A 21,977-nucleotide genomic window follows, 5' to 3' on the forward strand; every position below is an offset into this window, starting at 1 on the left:
ACGCTGACTGAAAAATGAAACGCGAAAGATTGACAGCTCAACAGATCAAGTACAAGTTGGCATTGGGTCCTATAATGACAGAGTAAAGATCTAGAACATTATTTACGGATGAACCCTATAAAATAAACGAGCTGATCATTTTTCAACATGTAATAAGTGGAGACATAAAGGTAACTTGGCTACCAAAATAGCTCGAATGCTTGCTCCCATTATGAAATTACTGAGGCTGGTATAAAATAGACCAGTTCGCCAAAGAAAGGAGCTTAATAACAGTACCTGCATCTTCAAACTGATGGCGTAAAACAAAATAACTGACCTGCTCTGGCTAGATGGAAGATACGTTTACATGAGGCGGGTAACAGCTAGGCCATAATGAATTAGTATACAAATTAAGACAGATCATAATTTCTTGATACATACTTGAGAATATTTTAGTTGCCTAAACATGAGTTACTTTTGTCTGGATCAATAAACACACCCTTAATCAGAGGTATCCTGATCTGCCCTTTGTATGAACGTATCAATATTTACTGCGCTATATTCGCTTTTCATCAGTTGTTATGGTATCTGATTTTGTATAAAGAACCAATTTCGAGGTCTCTGAGAGACACGTGGAACCGCTGCCCCCCCCCCCGCTCCAAACTGACCAGGCAATCATCCAAATGCTTCTTGATGCGTTGATGTCTCTCGGCTATTTCTTATGACAATATCTACAATTCAACACGAAGCCAAGGACGCCTGGCATCTTCCTCAAGCCCTGTGATGACAGTTACGAGAGACAGCTGGCTATGCCGGTTAACAAACCTTGATTCAGCACGGCAGTTGGGAAGCGAGCACAACACGTCGATAAAAAATGTAAATTTACAGATATTTATACTTTTATTCAATACAATAATAAAACTTTGATATTTACACTTCACTTTACAATTGTTCTTTATAATACATATAGTTGAGACAGAGGCCATTTAACGCCTAGAAGTGATTCAATTAAATGCTGAAATCTTCGCTCATGAGTGGTGGCACAAGATTCATCTCATTTGTTGTAAGTGTCGTGGCGCCTTCATCGCGATCGTCATACACAACTCTTCTTCTCTGGCGAGGGGGAGAACAAGGCACCACAATTTCATCTTGGTCGTCATCTTGCTCAAGCTTTCGTTTGGTACAGGACGAGGGGGGTAATACCGATGCAGTGCCTGGATCATAACACGAGGGATTGTGGGAAAATGACAATTGGTGCGATTCAGTCATGTAGTTGAACTGATTAAAGATATTTCTTGAGCTGGTATTTTGTGTTGTGGAAGCGGTATATGGCATTGTTATATCAGGTACATCCCGTTGTTGATTTGGGGTAAAAAGCTGTGGAATATAGATGGGTGATGCAATTTCAGTACTACCAGGAAGGTAGTACATAAGGTTCATGAGATCTTGTGTATTTGACACATTCACATTGGGAACTTGGGATTCTGTTGTGCCAAGTTCAGGGCAGCTTGAGCTACTTGTAGCAGTGTTGAGTGAGAGTGCTTCAGCAGCAACTTCTGGTGTAGCAACGGTGCCTGGTTCTTCAACATGAACGGAGCTATATAGTTCTTCCGTAAAGTTTGGCTGATCAGTAAAATGTGAGACTATGCTTAATGTGTCTGAGTGGTTAGGGACGGCTGGAATGCATGATTCTTCTACAGCTGACGGCTGCTCAACAGACACTGTGCTTGGAGATTCGTTTATAGTTTCTGAATGTTCAGGAATGACTGTAGTCGGTGTTTCTTCCACAATTCTTGGTTGTTCAATAGGCACTGAAGTGGACGATTCTTCTAAAGCTCTCAATGATTCAAAGGAGACTGAGCTGGATGGTTGTCCATAAGGAGCTAGGGTGAATGACTCTTCTACGACAGCTGGTTCGTGGTTGACTGGATTTGACAGCATAGAGTGCGGATTACGAAAGATGGATCCTATATGGCCATTGAAGCGCCTGATTAAGTGTAATTCCAGAGGAATAGTATTTTGTGATGGTGGAGATGGTGGAGGTGGTGGTGGCGAAGAAGATAATTCTGCGTTGATTTCTTCAGTTGCCTTGGTTGCTTTGCTGACATGAGTGCTGCTGACTTCTGAATTCAAATCAGAGGATTGATCTGCTTGAACAATGCTGTCCTGAATTACAGCCTTAGGCAAAGTTGAGATCTTGCCAACATCTGAAAATGGTTGTTGTTTAGATAGTTTCCAATCATGTATTAAAATTCAACTTACCTGCGTGTTTCATAGTGCTTTGGATGACATAAGTGGAGAACGCAGCCATGACCTTGATCAAATTTACGCCTTGATTGGTACGCAATTCACTTTCACGAAGAGGGACATGCTTGAATAGATCTGTCTCTCTGCGGATTTCCTGGAGCCATTTAAAGATTTTGTGGATAAAATACCACCAGCCTCCATTGGCCAAAGTTGGCAGCAGTTCATTCTTGACACGAAGTTTGTCGACTTTGCGGAATAGAAACAGACTTATGTACTCCAAAGCTTTGTCGTTGTTGGTGGCTCGATCAGTGAAGAGCTTTTTGTTCAACTTGAAGGTGCCTTTGCAATACTTGGAGTCATCAAATCCTAACAGCTTTAGGTTGTGGATAAGATTCAAAGCTGGATTGCCGATAAGTTTTTTGGTAGGCATTTTCGTGGGCATTTTAATGGGCATTTGGTGGTATTTCGTAAAGATTCTAATCAAAAGAGCTGCAGAATCAGACAGTTTGCTGCATTGCCTTCGAGTTTATCGTAAAAACAAGTCACACACAGTGGTAGTGTGTATGAGAAAGTCCGAGTGTCAAATGTGCATAATGGAATTGAGCTTGTACTACGCGGAGCCTTACGGCGAGGCTGCAGATATGCCCATCAGTTGTATAAGCCAAGCTTCAATCTTTCTGATACTTTATGCTTCAAAAAATCAATGAAATTGGACTTGCAGTAAAAGATAAAGATAGCATGCTGCACGGGATGCTTTAAACACATTGTAATACCAAAGCATGAAATATCTCGCATACTGGCGAATACAACAGTGTTCTACTTCAACCTCATAAATATAACTGAATCGAACAAAGATCCTTGGATACACTGCATTGATCTGATGCAAGACTCTCTGGGGTTTGTAAACATTCACTATTGTAATCTTCAACTATAACTTCAAGAATGTAATGGGAGTACAATGGCATTATAGTGGGAAGAAGACAGATGTATTAGTAATGGGCAGGTTGGTGTTACTATTTGTAGGTCCTTAACCATGAGCAATACTTACTATATAATATATATAAACATTATTAAAGCAGTATTAGGATTAAATGGTGGATTTATAAGAGTATAGGAAGAAATAAAGACAGATATTTTCACTAACGTTTTATACCTGTCAAAAAGAAGGCTATTTATATCCTATACTAATGTTTCAATCCGCATGATTGAAGCATATGTAGCGCGAATCATTACAAAGAAGCGCCCGTCTGGGTTAGCTACCAAAATATACATATGTATATCACCTCCTATTTCCACTGTCTCCTCCCTCCCATTTATATATCTCTTTATCATAATTATTTTTGCTTGCAGAAGTATATAGATCAAATGATACGTCAATAAGTAACCTTAAAAAAGAAACAATCTGTATTCCAGGCTTCGGTATTCCAAGAAGGCTCTATTTGATTATGTCTTTTTTTTCCAAATAGATAAGATTACATGATTCACTCGATTTTGTTGGCAAACCCTTTCCGCTCACATTTTTCCGACATGCTTTTTGCATATACTATTATTACATAAAATGCCTATAGTAGAATCCAGCGGTACAGCCCTTTGAAAATTGTTCATTTTTACTATCTTTTCTCATTACTCATCCACACTGTCCTCAATAGCCTCAAGTCAAACATCATCTACTCAACCAAAGTATCCTCTATAACTTTTAATAGACATATGACCCAGGTTTATATACTAATCTAAAAAGTTTTACCAACAGCATCTGTCCAATATTTGCAATTTTCTCAAATCTCCAATTCCTCATCATCACCGCTTTCAATCTAAAATCAAATTGCACCATCATTTTCTACGCAAAAAACTGTCATAGTAACTTGCTACTTTCAAAGCTCGAATTTCAAAATCGAAATTCAAAGAGAAATTATAAGAGAAAAAAGAGAAAGTAAACCAAGCAGAGAAAAAATTGCGCGCAATGATTCCAAGTTATACCCCCCTCCTACGATTCCGTTCGTCTACAAGTCATATTGGACCGTTTCATAGTAGGATTGTGCTCCCACATAAATTGATACAGTCTTTTGTGGAGGCTGCTCTACTGACAGTCTTATAAAGCAACTGCTACGCTAGTTTGTTTCATAATAATAGCGTTTGTAAACAGAAGTGAGATGCCGAAAGGCGAAAATCTAATTGAAGAAGGAATCAATTTCTGTTGATGGTCAATCATTAAATGTTTGGGTAGCACTCCTTTGCTTGCGTATGCCAATATGAGCTTGAGTTGGCCCTACGAGGATTTATTGTAAACTACGAAGGATTGAATATTCTCCAAAAAAGAAAAGAACTGTGCCCAAAAGATGCTGCCCAGGTAGACTGGTGAGCCTGCTCTAATTTGAGATGTAAATTATATCAGTACTTTAATAGTGGATGTGCACAGCTAGTGTATTATAGCCTTTGTATGCGTGGTTCCTATACGAAAAATACGCATTCAAATAGGTGCATATGTCATGAACAGATATCGTCTTTTGCAATAGTAATGAGGAAGGTCCAGACAAAGAATGGACTTCACATACTATTTGCAGAATCAGCACAACTTGAGAGCTGATCTTGCAAATAACGTTTGGCAGGCGACAGATCTGTCAGTAATTGTTACAACTTATTAGTCTAACATTGCAGGTCATACGAATGTTCGCAGCTGCCGCAGGATAATAATAAACCACTATACAATTTTCATTTACAATCGATACATGTAGAATAGCCTGCAACAAGACAATTTTTAATTCATACTACATTCCATTTGGCTTTTGTTTGTGCTTTTTTTCCCTTGACTGAGTCATTGAGTGTTGGCATGATTAGGTAAACTTTCGTTCCTGAACAGTACATTTCGATTCAAACTCTTAGGAAAATGAATAACAAATGGTTTGCAAATTATCTATGGCTTTGCACCCATGACTTAATACTTAGCTCTAAGGAACATTGGTACGCCCTTTGCATTATAATCAGTTGTTGCAAGTGCCACAGACTGCCAAAGCTCTAGGAGAGTGGCTTGCGGCCGAACTGATCAGATTTTTTAAACTACCTCTATGCAGCAAAGCAAGGAAAGGATCATGTAGGTTTCATTTAACACTTTTTTTTTTCGCTACCGCATCTTCTCACTTAGGAGATCACCAAATAGAACGATTTTATGAGCTTCCAAAGTATTGATATTGATAACTATATAAATACCATCCAGTCTGCAGTTCACGACGAAAAAAATGTAGTAGACAACAGCGCTTTAGTAAACCATGCGCTTGAAGAGGCTCGCGAATGCACAAGAAAGATGGACAGTCCGTAAGCATTTTCAAAGATAAGGTGTATATATATCCGTACCTCTTACTAATCCTATGAGTAGTATGCCTCAAATTGGCATTGGTTACAACGAAGTGCGTATCGACGAAAACAGCCATATGCCGTCTACAAATATAACCCTAACTACCCTGATTGAGAATACAGAGGCATTGCCGAAGAACCCCATATTAGAAAGTAGTATATAATTGATGTTAATCCAGATTTGCGGTCCAGAGTACTTATGACAGTTTGCTTTCAGGCGTTACAATTTATCAGTGCAATCTTTGTTTCGAGTCCACCACAAGTTACAGCTATTTTCGAATTCATTTGCAAGTGGTTCACAACAAAGATCAGGATTGCGACATGACGAAGCACCCTGAATTACCGCCTAGTCTTGACAAATTCAACACCTACTGTCATCCATGCGAACTAGAATGCGTTTCTGTCATGTACTACCAACAGCATATACAATCGGTGCATCATATATCATCGCAATACGATCAAATAAAAGGGCTAGGCACTGGATCAAGCCCTATTGACTTGAATTATTATTGTGAAGTGTGCAAAGTATATTTCATGGCATCATGGGAACATCAGAATCATTTACAGAGCCAACATCACTTGAATCAGTTATCAGCTGCCGACCCCATAAATTATTGCTCGACTTGCAATATCACCTACTTGACGCAAGAGCTTTATCAACGACATTTATATTACAGGCATCAAGTGCACGAACATGGCGCGGATCCCAACAAAATGCCCACAATAACGCTCCCGTTCAATTACTGCTATTACTGCGACAAACAGTACAAAAATAACGCCAAGTATGTGAGGCATTTAAAGCACTATCATAGGAAGATGTTACTACAGCACAAAAGGCTGCCGAAACTGTCTGATCTGGGATACGCATGCTTGATTTGCCAGACCAAATTTCCATCACAAACTCAATTACAAGGTCATTTGAAAGATTCGCACGTAATCAAAGATGGAGAAGTTAAGATAGAAGAAGTGGATGAGTCCTTTGGCTCTGCAGATCTCAATCAACAAGGATCTAGGGCCATCGTAGATGTTACACCCACTGATCCATATGCAGAAACTATACCCAACCTCAACAGAATATCGCCTGATATTAATGCCCATGAATATTGTCGCAGCTGTCAAACTACATTTTTATCAAACTGGAACTACCGGATACATTTGCGCCTAGTCCACTATTTATACGTGGAGGAAAATTCAAAAGATGAAGCTAAAGACACCTCAGATGATACCCTTCTTCCTGATCCACACAATCGTGATTGGTATTGCTGTGTATGCAAAAAACATAAAAAATCTAGCAGGAGCTATCGAAAGCATTGCAAGAGGGTCCATCATATGAAATTCAAGCACAAGAAAGTACGTCAAGCATGATAGTAACTAATACAACTGTTTGCCACATACCTTGAGACTAGCAATACTTGGAATAAACATCAACCTGTGATGAGCTTGAAATTTCGTGTCAATAATGCGACATGTACATGCGTCTTCTTTCCTCTCGCAACTATAAAACCATTTGTAGAATGACTATCAAGAAGAAGCTCAGCTGTATTGTAAGCGTGAAACAAGAAGAAACGACAATAGATGCCATAAAAAAAGGCAGAAACCAAGAACATTTTCATAAACAAGATTCCTGATGATCCTCTCTTTAAAGCAGAAAGCAACATTGCCAACTACTGTGCCAAGTTACTTGACGATCCCAATATAACCAATGATGTGATTAAGTCGAAGGACAACTGAAGTCGAAGTACCCTTGCGCATAGTCTCTTCCTATTACTGCAAAATTTGTGGAATTGCATTCAGCAAAAAAAGAACTTATCAAAGACCCTGTCGCAGAGAACATTACCTAAGTTGCCATCCCAAATATGCTGGCCCTAATGCAAATCCTGAGTTGATGCCCAACTACACAGGCAACAATAACTACTGTCGGGCATGTATTAAGAAGTCAGCCTGTCAAGCAATGTTGAGGTTCTATTTTATGCATGAAACGAAAAATGTCCAGAGTGGCTTGTTGAGTGGGTTATATCTTGCAACACTTGAGAGATTGTCATGCCTGACGTCTTTTTTCCGCCGAGTTGCATTTTATGAGTAAGTAAGGGATTTGCTGCCATGCAAACAGCAGTATTCTTATCATGTAGATGTCAGGTAGTGATACATACAACGACAGCAGACCGTCTTGGACAGCTCATATAGAAACTGATACGGAAGAACCAGCTATCAAGTTGGAATCTGACACATTAGACGGTGCATTTGAACTCTTGGCTCAAGCGCATCCTGATTGCCGCTTCGATCCCCAAATCGCTATAGGTTCAAAGCGAAAAAGAGAGCAAGGTGGCATGGATCAAGTCTACTCTACCAGCGACGCACAATATCTTAATTATCCAGCCAAAGGAGAGGATGTTGATGAAGCCACTGTAAAAGGAGAGCCAGTAACTATGAATCAACCGGACGCGGTGGTGCAGGAGAGCGCAACGATTCAAGGTAGTATAAGTCTAGGTTGACCATTGAGAGATACACTCACCGTATTGGGCCATACAGAAGCTGATGAGGATGCTACTGCAGACGAACACTATTGCCGCGGACGCAACGACAATATACCAACGGACACCCGATTCATCCAATACGTCTTCAGAAATCACTCGGAGGAAGGTATCAAAAGCGTTCACTGTAAACCAGATATCGATGACCCTGACAACGTATGCAACGCTTGTGAGAGACGCTTTGAGACGAGGGCCGGGTATGTTGCACATTTACGACGGACACATCACTTCAACACTCAGAATGTGGATCAGCAACAATTTGAAAGCTCTACAAAGACAAGTTATTACTGCTGCGGTTGCAATCAATACATGAAGGATCAAGTGTCATTCAGGAAGCACGTCTTAACAGCCCATTGTGAAAGCCGAATCAAGCATTTCCACTTGAAGCCAGATGTTAACGACCCCAATTGGTATTGCAATGCCTGTGAAAGACACTTTGCATCAAGACTGCAGTATACAGGGCATTTACGAGCAATTCATAAACTGATAAGAATAACAATGTTGGAAAACGTCGACCAGCTGGAAGCAGAGCCTAATCATTATTGTTGCGGGTGCAACAAATACTTACCAGATGGAAGAGCGCTAAAAAGGCACATTAAAACAGCTCATTCAAAGACGAAGATCAGACATTTTAGCTTGAAGCCAGATGTGCATGATCCCAACTATTACTGCAAGGCTTGTGAACGTAGATATGGCACACGACTTTTATTCAAAAAGCATTTAAGATTAACTCACAAAATGGTTCTTGCACAGCCAACGCAAAACCAACTCCCAATTCCAGTGATGAGCTCTCCAACAGAGCCAGTATACTATTGCAATGCGTGTAATTTGTCGATCAAAGAATACATGAATTACTTGACACACATCAGATCTCATCACTCAAAACTCGGGATCAAACATATCACTGCCAAGCCAGACATCTATGAACCAAACTACTATTGCAAGGCGTGCGAAATGGCCTATTCTTCCAAAAGGAAATATAGAACCCATTTGCGGAGTATTCACAATATCACTGTCAGAAAAATTACAGCTCAAATTCCAGCCGTCAACACCACAGAATCAGAGTACTACTGCAGTGCATGTAACACAACTGTATTCGATTATTCGACTTATGTGGCGCATATCACAACTCAGCATCCGAGATCCAGAATCAAGCATTTCCATGTCAAGCCAGATATTCATGACCCTAACTATTATTGTAGTGCTTGCGAGAAAACCTATCCATCAAAGAGTTCCTACAAGTCCCATTTTACAGTAATTCACAATATTCTGGTAGATTCTAAACAAAACGAGCAACAACATCCGACATCAACATACTTTATCGCGGGCGATCATTCGAACCCGGTATCTAATAAAATAGAGGCTCATTCAAGCATATCGGGTCATGATAGTCTATTATTACAGTCAGCAGATGCAACAAAAATAGCAGCGCCTTCTGATGCATTACAGACCGCCCTTGATATGGGTACGGCACCCGAGCAGCAAGAGAGAGGCGGCAATGGCAAGATGAGAACCGACCTACACAAAGCAAAAAACTACTGTCATTACTGCGAAATGCAATGTGAGGACCAAGACAAATTTAGGACGCATTTGCGCGAACTACACAACTTTATTACAACAAGATCAAGAGGCATCATATTCAATACATCCTTGCCAAAATCTAAACCAGTCGCTTTTCCTACAAAGAAGAAAAGTCTGCTACCACCTTTGGAACATTTTAAGCCATTTGGCAAGAAAAGAAGCAAGATAAAGCCGCAAGGTACAAGCAAACTACCAAACCTAAATTCAAACAGCAATGATTACAAGTGTGATGTCTGCAACAGCTTGTTCAAATACAAGTCAGCCTTGAGACAGCATCTTACAAGTGTTCATCAAATGCAACTTGTTCCCATACGCTATAAACGCAATCCAAAAGTTATTCTTCGAGTTTTCCACAAAAGATCAAAATACAACAAGCAGCAAGCTGCTTAAGCAAGGTAGATTTATCTATTCAAGTCGTTTATTTCATTACTTTGATATCAAACAACTTTTTTTAATGGTATAAGAAATAAATGTGTGCGGTACAGACAAAATTTACCGTTCTCACTGTATGTTATGTACATGACGACGATAGATAAGAGATATATACAAAACCAGCTTAGACTTCCTCTTTACAACGTTGAGTTCTGGCCTGATTTGCCTCTGTCAAAGTTTGCATTGTATCAGCAGAGTCATAATGATATTGAGACATTGATGTATTAGTCGCAATGATTTCAGATTGAGCGGTTGCAGCCGCTGCTTTCTCCTTAACTTTTAATGCCTCGGTTCTAGCCATAGGCCCATCGAAAATCATGGAGAAAAAGAAGCAAACACCGGCTATAGCTGCTTGGAAAATCAGTGCCTTGTAAAGATTGTCCTTGGGCTCTCCGTTAACATCACGAAACAGATCCATGACAAGCACTAGAATAAAGCCTACGAGTTGAGATACTTGCCACAGAATAGATGTAGAGAGGGACTCCGTAACAGGGTAGGAGACTATGTAATGTTAGCTAACATAGGCAATGGCATTGACTTGAAATGGCTTACTTTCAACGCCCAGTTCGACACAAACAGGGACCATAAAACTAAGAAAGAACTGACTGAGCATGTTGGTATACAAGATGGCGGCAAAGGAGTCTTTTTTGACTGCAATAAATGTGTGTATAAGACGTATGCTTATGACCAATAATGCTAATCATCTTACCAACAAATATAAAAGCTACGTACGTACTAAACATCAAAGGAGCCATGATTTTTAAGAGTACCTTGTGTTGTTTGGTACGATCAATGATAGGTCCTGACATGACTACAAAATGGATACTATTAAAATCATGCAATCATCCAACATGGATTCTATTACGAGCACTTACGACAGCCAAATGTTCCTCCAACGACACCAATGGCAGCAATGTTACCAATTTCATTATCAGCGTATCCATAAGGAGCGATGGCCTGATTCATTAAACCATTCCAAGCAATAGATAAACCAATATTTAAGCTGTGAATGATGAGGAGGATCAAGAAATGAGGATTCTTTAACAAAAGCATTGTTCCCTGAAGTAGTGTCAATTGGGGTTTATCAGATACTCCTGTTTGGGCTTCTGTAACAGCGGCAGCATGAGAAGCAGGCGTAGGTGGTTTGACAGGGAAAAAGAGAAATGGAATTGTGGCAACAGTAGCTATGCTAGCTACGACAATCACCTATGTGTATAGATGAACAGGCGAGCCGTAAAACAAAGTAATAAATCTTACTGTCAACTCGATTTTATCCTTGCCTGTAGCAAGAGCAGGCATAAGGAACATGGCAATAATGGCACCATAGTTGGAGACTATTGAAACCACAAGCATCATGATTAACCGAGGTTGTGGGATGATAGTGGCATGGTGGGAAACACTTACCAATAAACATGCCAGCCGTTGCTCTCCTATTCTCAGTAAACCAGATCACCGCAAACTAATTTGTGCCGTCTTTAATGAATTGTACCATGTTTTTCTTTAAAAAAGATATGCTTACCGTTGTCATTATATTCAAGCTGATAGGAGAGCTGAGTGAAGCGATGGTTTGACCCAACATTAGTATAGGAAACGAGGGTGGGTTGATTCTTACAGCAATCCATCTGATCCAGCAGCCAACGGATAGAATGAATCCCGAGAGAAACAGCTGCAATGAGACTATCGTTAGGTACAGCTACAGCTCAAACCAAAGCACTCCAACACGAAACACTTACCGACCATTTCACGCCTATCTTTTTGTACAGATAACTGGTAAAGCAACTTGCTACAATGTAACATATGGCCATTGTATTGTACAGCCAATTGATGCTGGATAGTGAAATACCCATAAAATCAGCTGTAACTGATGGAATAGGACTGAATGTGTTGGAAAAGATAGCAACAGCAGCACGAATAAGCACGATACAAAACAAAAGTACCCAAGCTATGGGGTATGTCTTTAGCTCTGGCAATGCGGATGCTGCTGTAGTGGTGGCTGATGAATCGATGATGGTGGTGTAGTGATTCGGATCAGCCTCGGCTTTACCACCGGTTGTTGCTTTGTGCATCGTGTGATGCTCCGGTAAGCTGTATACTGTCTGTGATGAGCCATTGATCACTGTGTGGCTGGACTCAATGTCCTCTGAGATGGATGAGGATAGCGATAGCTGAGCTTCTGTCGTGGATTTATCATGCTGGCTCTGATGTGAGTGCAATGTCGATTTCCCATAAAAGTGCAACTCGTTATGATAAAAGTTGGTTGTGGGATTGTGCTCCAAGGATGTTTTATGAGATGATCGTGGAGAGTCCTGCTCTGCTGTCATGAAAGAAGTTCGATTGGAGTATGGCATGCTGTGTGGTTTGGTATAAAGAAGAAGGAAAAAAAGAAAAGAATGGCTTCTAGGGCATTGACACATGGGCATTTATACCAGATGGATTTTGCATGTAAAATGAACTAATAATGTATTTTGCCAAGCTCTTTACACAATTGGCATTCGGATTGCAGCGACAACTAGGTAATCTTACTAGTATACTGTACAATAGCCAGCCTCTCTCCCGCCTTAATCTCATGTTTGTCTCACACACACACACACGCACTGAAATCATACGAACATTGGTCATGATGTCGAAGACGGATTCAAGCAAACCTTAATTGCTTTGCAAAAAAGAGAAACCTGTTATGAAGCAAGCTTACATCTATATACTAGCGACGTCAAGTGGGCCGCTCCAGTTTCCGTAAAATAAATCTATAGTAATTTATATTTATATAACAACATTCATTTTACAATACCCCAAAAAAGATTGAAGTTCGTTGATAGAAAAACTCCATCATGACATAAAGTACAGCATGTTTGCAATCATATCATAGTGGTTGGAGCCGGGAGACAACGTTAAGAGTACTTGGGCATAACACAAAAAAAAAAAAAGATCTGCATGAACCCGAATTCAGGTTGTGTATTCTATAGCCATACAATAGGCACACGTAGTGGCTAAGATTACCATCTTGGCCGAAGATTAATAATGTCGTAATGTGCAAGTGACAATATGTAATAAGGAGAAGGCCACCCGACGCAGTAGTAATCGTAAGTTTATTAGCCTAATAATGGATTGTCAGAATATCAACTGCTTGTGTATTCGAGATAATCAGGACTTGAGTTGGGTTATATTTATCATCGATCTAAAGATAGCTTGTGCACATAAAAACATTTCGAACATGATAGCTGCGTTGTCTGCTGACGGCATGTATATTAGTAGCATTATCCTAGTAGAATGGGCTGTACTGTAAATCCTACCAAATGTGCGCTGTATGCAATTTCAGGTACGATCAAATCAATTTCAGACACAGCAAACATTGTTTGTTGCTACATACATTTCTGCAGTGTCTTTTTACATCTACAGAATATCTTGGAATCTATCAAATTGACGCAATCTCACAACACACAGCATTCGGCATACTGATTCCCTATATCAAATCATACGACAATCTCGCAAATGGCTCTTGAGCGTCGATCTCTTTCCTCGTGCGTTCTAAAATGCAACAATTCCGTTTGCATAAATATGCGATTTTCTCAACCGAAAACAAATGCTCTTGTAAAAGACGTTCTAGGCAGTTTTTAATATTGTGTCATATTTTTAAATAGTAGAAGAAAATATCTTTGGAGTCACCCAGAAGCACGAGTGAGTCAATTTTCCGATAGTATCCGTACTTGAACACTTGACCACCGTCTTCTTTGCGAAAATGGACGACTGTTTGGCCTCTTTTTGCGGTATGATTTGCACTTGAATACATTTGAGGGCTTGCTCTTCCACCAAGATATCCAACACATCATGTATTTCTCTCTTGCTAAGACCTGTAACCATGTGGCGATGGATATCTGCTTCCGTAATGCCTGGTTTTCGAAGGACCAAATCCAGAATGGCCTTTTTACACCCATTCAACACCAATTCAGTGACGTTGCCATTGATGTCGATCCACAAGCTAGGAATAACAATGTCCTTTCGGACAACATCAGTTTGGAACTGACCATTTGTCTGGCTCATCACTTCTTCTCTGGCCTTCTCAGTGAGTTTATAATCCTTTGCCTTCTTGTTGTTGATTGTCCAGCTGTCGATAAATTTGATGTGTACATAGCGAACAGCGTCGAAGCCAACTCTGCACACGAGAGCTGGCTTGTTGTAGCAGAGTTTGCGTACTGTCTTGATGATATCATGGTCTTTAAAGCGGTGGTGATGCTCTTGCAGTTTCATCTTGAGCTGATACAATGTCAATCCAACTTCATGCTGTTCATGGAGCGCATGAATGACAGCTTTGATGAGAGCACTTTCCTTATCACTTTGAGAGATCAGCAAGTTGGACAATGTGGCATCATACTCCTTGTTGGTGACATTCTTGATGTGGATCTTACTCGAGGTAGGCGCAGCTGTTATGGCTTGATTTGCTTGGTTGTTTCTTTGAATGGTCACACCAAGTTGAGTCAAGACCGAATAGCCTGCCATTGCTGTCAATACGCCAGTTGTACACACACACACATTTGATCACTGCTTTAACTTACCAACACCTCTTGTTTTGAAGCCTACTTCATTCACCTTTCTTAGTTGCAGACTCAAATTGGCCAGACCAAAGGAAACCTAGTAGCCAAACAGGTGAGCTTTTTGTGTCTTTTGTGCTATCCATAGCCGAGATGTTACCTGATCATCAGACAAGGCATTGAGCAAGCACGCCATCATACCACTGCTGGCATGGTAAGGCATAAACTTGAACTTTTCATTTTGCGTTGCCAAGAACTTTTCATACTCTGTGGCTTGATTGAACAAATCAACGGGCAATTCACCACTCATGTTCTTGATGAATTTAGCAGACAGAGCCCAACAGGTGCCTGGAATGGGACGATCACCATACGCTAAAATGAGCGTCTTCTCCGCCTTCATTCTCTCAAATACAACATCCATCAATTGTGGAGAGAACTTTGCCAATATCTGATACGCGTGGAATGGATCAAACACTTCTGCAGGTGTCATCAAGGTCATGAGACAGTAGGCGCGGATCACATTGCACAAACGGTTGGTGGCATCATCTTCAGTGACAGCCTCTGATTGATCGTAGCGAGAGTTCATGCACTTTCGGAGCGTCAATGGTGCCTGACACAGTGTCTGTAATTTGTGAACCAAGCTTTCTCCGTCGTGGAAGGCGTCTTCGAAATAGGGGCTGGATGCTTCATTGCGGGCAATATCGTACATTTCGTTTGTCTGCGCAAGTGTTTTATACAGAGGTAAATCAATAGGGCTGCAAATCAGTTAGCACATGTACTCCATGTCTACTATCAAACACTTACTGTGCATCCAATTCTTGCAGCCTCTGAACAAAGTACTCAATGTACGATAAAATGTCCAAATTGATATTGTCACCTGGATCCGCGTCTGTAATGTCACCGTTGGCTATGCCTTCACGATAGAAGGCATCCCAGTAAACCAGATAGAGCTCGTATTTCTCACTGAAAACCGACTGTCCCACCATTCTATCCTTGCGGTGTCTGCAAGTTTGTGGCTCTCTGTCTGGAAACACCTTTTGCGCGGGAATCCAGGAAAGCTTGGCCTTGTTCTGTCTTGACCGATGTCGCAAGATGATGTACAAATACAGCAAGATTTCATCGTCCTGTGTCGTCCAGACGGATCTCTTTCTTCTGCGCTTAATAAGGGACTTGAATACATCGCCTTGAACCACAGGCAGGTCTTGCAAGTCGTCTAAATAAGACTTGCCGGCTTTGGATGGCTGTCTGCGGGGGGCTACAAAGGCATGATTCGAATCCCCAGTAAGCACACGACGACCGCTGTAAACATTGTACTTGATCTTGTTCGCTCGTCTTCTCCTCTGTCCTCCCAGGAGTAGTCTCTCCAGCTTCTTTTCTTTGCTGTATCTGAGTCTTCGTTCTAAAGCAGCTTCCACTTTTTCGTAATAGGCCTGGACGGTAGCGATAGGCATGTTGATTTTGTTGGCAAGATTTCTAATCTCATGTATGTCATTCAAAGGCGTCTTGCGGTTGGCCTTGTCCACCTTTTCGTTCAGCAGCTTTCGCTGGCTTCGCGAAAACATGGCTCGTGTGCTCCAGTTTCTAGAGCTGTGCAAGCTGGTTCGCAAGTCGATTTCATAGGGATCATCGAGCTCCTTTAACGTGCTCTTGTCCGTGTCTCTGACGAGGGACACATATTTGAGATCTGTCCAGTAGTCATTCAGGTCGTCCATGGTATCGATCGTGTACTCTCGCAGTACAGGTTCCTCAGCCTGCTTTCTGTCAATGATGGGCAATGTCCTTTCGAGCTTGTAAGAGGGAGCAATATGGGAGTATTTGGACGCCTTGAAGTTGGGGTTGTTCTTCACTTCGGTGAACTGGCTTGACACGACTTGAAGGAACTCCAAGTAATTGAATAGCCTTCTCAATCGTCGCAGAAACTTGGTGTTTTCGTCAAACAGGTCATGCTTCAGCTCGTCTGACATGTCTGCCATTTTGACCTTGTGGTTGTTGACATCCTTGTAGAATTCAGCAATCAGTCGCGTGGGTTTAAAGATACCAATGACCTGAGCCAGCAGCTGGAATGTCATGTTGTCGCAAACAGCTTTGACTGAAATAATGCGCGTCTCTTGATCCACGCCTTTCACATTGGCCTCCAGCAATCGAAACAAGTATCTGTGAAACACTTTGGCACGCGCCATGCAAGCGTTGATCCAACCATATTGAACAGCCTCAATCATCCAGTGAGCACTTCTCATCTTGCCGTATGTTCTTCCAAATGTCTCAAGATTCCCGGACAACTCGCTGATACGGAGCTCCAGTTGCTTGGCCTTTTTGACTTGGCCGCTCATCAACAGCTCCTGTGCTTCCTTTTGCATCTGTTCCACTTGATCCGAGAGTCGAACCACTTGATCGACTTCGACTATAGGCTTTGGCATGTTACGATACGAGATACCAGTTCTACGTTCCTTGATAAACGAGATGCAGGTTTTGAATTCCTCTGAGTCCCGGCTCATGTCACGATGAAACACAACCTTGCGATATACCGTTTTGCCACTGAGAAGCGTGCACTCAACAACGGTGGTTTGGGCCTGGCCTCTCTTCTCGAGTTCAAGTGCTGTTGTCCATAACGTCTTGTTGTCCATCTTGTATTTGCTGTTTTTGTTTTGGGCTGCTGCTCTTTCTGAAAACTCCTGTGCGAGTCCGTTGCCCATTTCAACCAGTCGCAGCTCGTCAAGCAATTCATAGAGGATCTTGACACGCGCCTCCAAGTAGGAATTTACTGGCTTGTGCATCTTTTCATGTTGGTAACGGCGGAACAAGCGAGATTCTTCGGCCCCTGTGGTAGTGACAGAAGTTTGATCTACTACTGGAGCTGGGGTGGCCGTGCTTGATCTACTACAGGTGGTTCTCATAGCATCAGCAGATGGCCCATCTTCTCTGACTTCATTAATTGCTGCTGCTGCTGCTGCTGCTGCTGCTGCTGGATGACCTAATTCTGATTTATCCACTTCCATATTAGCCACATCAGCTTGAGCAGTATCATCGCTGTCCGTTGCGGTAGTCTGTTCTGTATGGTCTTTGCTGGTAGATTCTTCTACAGCACCTTTCATTGCTTCAGATGGACGAGCTGTTGTTTCTGGATTAGCTTCGGTTACGGCATTGGATGATGATTGCTCTGATTCTGATGCACATTCAGGCGTCGTTTCAGCAAATCTAACCGTCTTTGTTTCCTTTGTTTTAGCCTTGGTGGGAGTTGCTTCAACTGGTGGAATAGTTACTGTAGGTGAAGAAGCTTCTGCTGATGCATTGGCTGCAACGGATGGAATGGTTGTCTTGGGCGTTAACTTGAAATAGTCAGCAATAGATCTATTCTTGCGGCGAGGTTGATATGACTTTACAGGCGCTGGAGAGCTCTTACGCTTGGATTTCATTTCAGGTCGAGCAGCACCTGCAGGTGAAGAAGATTGAGGAGGACTTTTGCTAGCAGATGCTTCTGATTGTGTAGCTTGAACATGACCCTCAGCTGTAGATGTGTCTGGCTCCTCCGTTGCAGTATGGCCGTCCGGTTGAGCAGGCTCTGATGAAGCAGATGGAGGTGTGTCTATCTGGGTAGACGATTCAAATGCAACTGGAGAATCAGACTGCGCTTCAGAAGGTGTTGTTGAGGATGTCGCTGGTTCGTATTCATACGGAATCACCCTACCGGATCGAGTTGTGCGTTTTTCTGTAGATTGGGCTTCTGCCTCAGATATTGATGTTCCATCCTGCACAGCTTGAACTTGGGTCGCTGCATTCTTCTTGGTATACTTGCGTTTCTTGCGCGCTGGTGTCTCGATAGGAGGTGCTGGTCTCACTTTTGGTGCAGGCGCAGGGCATGCCAGTCGCTCCTGGCTAATGATAGGCGCTGGTACAGGCGTAGGAGATGGTGAACGAATGAGATGCATATCGGATTTGCGTATGCGAGCTTGCCGGTTGGCCCGAAAGAAAGAGTGGATTTCCTTAGTAGTTGGAGCTTTAGGTGGTTGATCTGAGGATGTTGCTGTGCTGCTGGGTCCTACAGTGCTATTACTAGTAGTATTAGTACTACCCTCAGCAGCAGCATTCTCGGCAGCAAGCATTTCAGCAATCTTCTTCTCCTTTTGCAACAAGTAACGGGATTTAGTGCGAGGCGTGTCATCCCTGTTCAACTTTTGTTTTCTAGATTTAGGCAACACATCTTCCTTGAAGATAACATTTCGATGACCCGCTTTCTTGACCATTTTTCTGTATCTGGCCAGACTGGCCATTGTATGAGGCACTGGATTGAAGATGGCTCTTTCGTAATATTTTGATTCATCGACCTCTGTGCTTGGTAAGGGTGGAGGTATATAGTCTATGTCTTCATTCACTTTGATAGATGCAGCCAATGTGAAATAGCGATATCGCTTGATACGACCCTCGAATTCAAAATGACGCACAATGCCATACTGCTCGTATCCTTGGCCCGACTTCAATTCAGATAGTTTTTCTAGTGCCTTTGATAAGAAGCGCATTTCATCCGAGTTCAATGCAATAGAGATGTCCTTTTGAACAACACCATGTGTTCCTGCGGCAGTGATCACATCAAGGATCTGGGATTCCAGAGGCACGTCGCAGAGTAAATGGTGGATAGGGATACCCTGATTTTTGGTAGTCTTGATCTGGATGGGAAAAGAGAGCTCGTCCACTGGGACAGTTGCTTGCTCGTTGCTGGCTTGTGTCGCTTCATAATCTAAAATTGATACAAATCAGTACAATGCGGTTTTAGTGCTGTTTACTGGTACCCTTACCTTCTGGTACCTTGAGCAGATGGAGACATCGATGTTGTCTAGAGCCATCCAGCTTGATACTCGCCTTCTCAAAATAGCCTTTTAAGCATAATTCATCAATGGAGCGGTTAAACCACTTTCGCACCGGCTTGCGTGTTGAATTGAACCCCTATACAAGCATCCGTCTTAGCATACCTTGAAAAAGGAGCGTTGTTCGTGCCACCCACTTACCAAACCATGCAATACATCTTGTGCCAAAATCAGACCGTTTGGTGCTGCCAGGGCAAGATCTACCATTGCATCCAATAACGTCTTTTGCGAAAACACTTTGCCGTGGCCATTGACATTATAAGGTAGCTCGTTTTCTGCTTCCTTGTCACCGACAGTGTTCATGTCCACCGCGTTGCTTTTAATACTGTATCTTGCGTGAACACAGATGTTGGTATACATTGAGTTGATGGATACACCTCTACGCGTGATAGCGCCTTTGTCTTCCAAAGACTTGACATAGTGGCCAGTGGATCGACTGTCAAGGTTGAGTAATCGAGTGATGGAGGCTTGATATAAACCCTTTGTTCTGGTTTTGATAATTTCTCTTAAAATGACAACAAGACTGGATGTGATGTTGGCATTAGGCTATGTAGAATAAACCAGTGTTAGTAGCATGTTACCTAGACACAGCTAAAGGCAATACATACAGGAATACCCAAATAAAGCTGTTCATCTTGGAGGCGAGCGGAAGCAATAATGCGTAAACTGGATCCGTAGCGTTCCTGAACTTGATCGTAACTTAGATCCGCTATATCCTGGATAGCTGTCAAATCCGCATTGTTCTACATCAGTTGCAAACATCAGTATCTTACAACATAGAGCCATAGCAAGCACACATACCTTTCTCGTTTGCTGTTGCACGTTTCTTGGATTCGACAATATATCTTCATTTCTGCGTATTGTGGGATACTTATTAACGTAATCTGACTTGCCATAGTCGTCTTGATCGGAAACGTCTTCATCTCCCTCTGTACTGTACTCTTCTGAAGAGACTTCACTGAGGTCACTCTCATCATACTCTGATTCACTGTCATCTGAGTCCATCTCAAAATCGCTGTCCGAATGACCTGCAGACACTCGCTTCTTCTTGGGCGCCTTCTTTTTGGGTGCTGATTTCATCTTTTTCTTCTTAGGAACTGGCTTTTTGACAGCTGTTTCCATTTTTCTTTTGCGATTCACTGCATCTGTTTTCCTATCCCTCTTCTGTGCCTCTTGCAACATGTCAATCAGTAGGTCTTCAGATTGAGCCTCCTCCGTGGCAATGTCAGTGTCATTCACATCAGGGAAAACGTCCATGGTAATTACATCCCCGTCTTGGTCTTCTGTTGCCTCTTTTTTTATGGCAATCACAAGTTGGTCTTGATCTACTGTTCCTTGTTGTTCCTCCATAGGAACATCATCGCTGTTGGTCTGATTCTCTTCTGCGGGCGGAACGACTTCTTCAAAGAACTCTAGCTCTGGTTCTTGCTTGATGTAGTTCCAAATGAACGCTTTGTAAGGACCATCAATCTTAGGTGTAATTGATACATTCGACTGCTTTGCAACTTGATTCGATATAGATTCTGCATATTTCCAAACTGCATCAATGCTAGAACCTGCGTTGTTGTGTCAATCTACATGCATTGGATATGACAATACAAGGCGGTCTCTTTACCTGATGGACCGTCAATCGCAATCTCTTCTTTTAAGCGCGATAACAAAGTATCCAGCATTAATTTATTTGTTGATTTGTGTAATTAAAAAAGGATGAAAGCCAAATAATAAAAAAGAAAAAGAAAGATAAGGCGTTCAATCCTCTGTGAAATACATTTTTGTTGAAAATTTTACCACACACAAACAGTCATGTCATCATTCACATCTTACCTTTCCAAGTAAAACATGGCTATTCATCACGAAGACCATGCATCCTATTATAGTGCGTAAGGCCCAAGCAGTATTCAGTGATAATATGAGCCAAATTATTGCGCTTCATTATAACATACATTCCAAAACGTGTTGTTAAAGATGACATGACTATCGGTGTGGAGACTGAATGACTCAGCAAACAAATGAGACGTTACTCTGTACTTATCTTTTATCGAAACTCCAGTAGGAAGTACTAGCATTTTTGCTTGTTTATCCAATTAGGTAATACACTGAATAAGTTTGCGTTTTCAGATAACAAGGATACGCAATCTGAAAAAAGAGTGCTATTTGCATTTCAAATAAGCATATGTTTTTGCATTCGTAGTCTACAGCGATTGAATCGACCAGATATAAGGCTGTGCAACAAAATTGAACTCCTAGTAGTCAGCCTAAGCCATACAAACTGCTTGCTTAGCAGTTCTCTTACTATTAGCTTTAGGAGCATCAATTGTCTTCATGTTTTTTTTTTAAAGGTTTTTATTACTTGCTCCGTTAAATTGTCTTCATGTAGAGAGAAGCATTAGTTATACCACCTGCCAAACTCAATTGAAATTCCGATTGGCTTCTGTTAAAGATTGGTTAGATTTAGTCAAATTCGACCGATTCAA

General features: G+C 41.7%; 4 protein-coding genes across 4 annotated transcripts; 1 reads left to right on the forward strand and 3 right to left on the reverse strand.

Moving 5' to 3' along the window:
- Positions 1–987: 987 nt before the first annotated feature.
- ARH1 (NADPH-adrenodoxin reductase) lies at positions 988–2,656 on the reverse strand (the record flags this gene model as incomplete). Its single annotated transcript, XM_064826391.1, has 2 exons — positions 988–2,186; positions 2,242–2,656. The coding sequence occupies 2 exons, from the start codon at positions 2,654–2,656 to the stop codon at positions 988–990; spliced, it is 1,614 nt and encodes a 537-aa protein (XP_064676489.1).
- Positions 2,657–7,703: 5,047 nt separating this feature from the next.
- Positions 7,704–10,076, forward strand: ATC70_007128 (uncharacterized protein; the record flags this gene model as incomplete). Its single annotated transcript, XM_064826392.1, has 2 exons — positions 7,704–8,046; positions 8,104–10,076. The coding sequence occupies 2 exons, from the start codon at positions 7,704–7,706 to the stop codon at positions 10,074–10,076; spliced, it is 2,316 nt and encodes a 771-aa protein (XP_064676490.1).
- Positions 10,077–10,242: 166 nt separating this feature from the next.
- Positions 10,243–12,466, reverse strand: ATC70_007129 (uncharacterized protein; the record flags this gene model as incomplete). Its single annotated transcript, XM_064826393.1, has 8 exons — positions 10,243–10,619; positions 10,671–10,769; positions 10,828–10,929; positions 10,994–11,324; positions 11,376–11,452; positions 11,523–11,577; positions 11,638–11,784; positions 11,852–12,466. The coding sequence occupies 8 exons, from the start codon at positions 12,464–12,466 to the stop codon at positions 10,243–10,245; spliced, it is 1,803 nt and encodes a 600-aa protein (XP_064676491.1).
- Positions 12,467–13,748: 1,282 nt separating this feature from the next.
- Positions 13,749–21,176, reverse strand: RPB2 (DNA-dependent RNA polymerase II; the record flags this gene model as incomplete). The annotated part of the gene is made up of 9 exons (XM_064826394.1): positions 13,749–14,605; positions 14,669–14,744; positions 14,805–15,399; positions 15,449–19,376; positions 19,435–19,582; positions 19,645–20,049; positions 20,112–20,246; positions 20,305–21,059; positions 21,119–21,176. 9 exons carry the CDS (start codon positions 21,174–21,176, stop codon positions 13,749–13,751), a joined length of 6,957 nt encoding a protein of 2,318 aa, XP_064676492.1.
- Positions 21,177–21,977: the final 801 nt, after the last annotated feature.

This window comes from Mucor velutinosus (genome assembly GCF_035048745.1).
Source record: "Mucor velutinosus strain NIH1002 chromosome Unknown tig00001549, whole genome shotgun sequence".
Taxonomy (NCBI): Eukaryota; Fungi; Mucoromycota; class Mucoromycetes; order Mucorales; family Mucoraceae; genus Mucor; species Mucor velutinosus.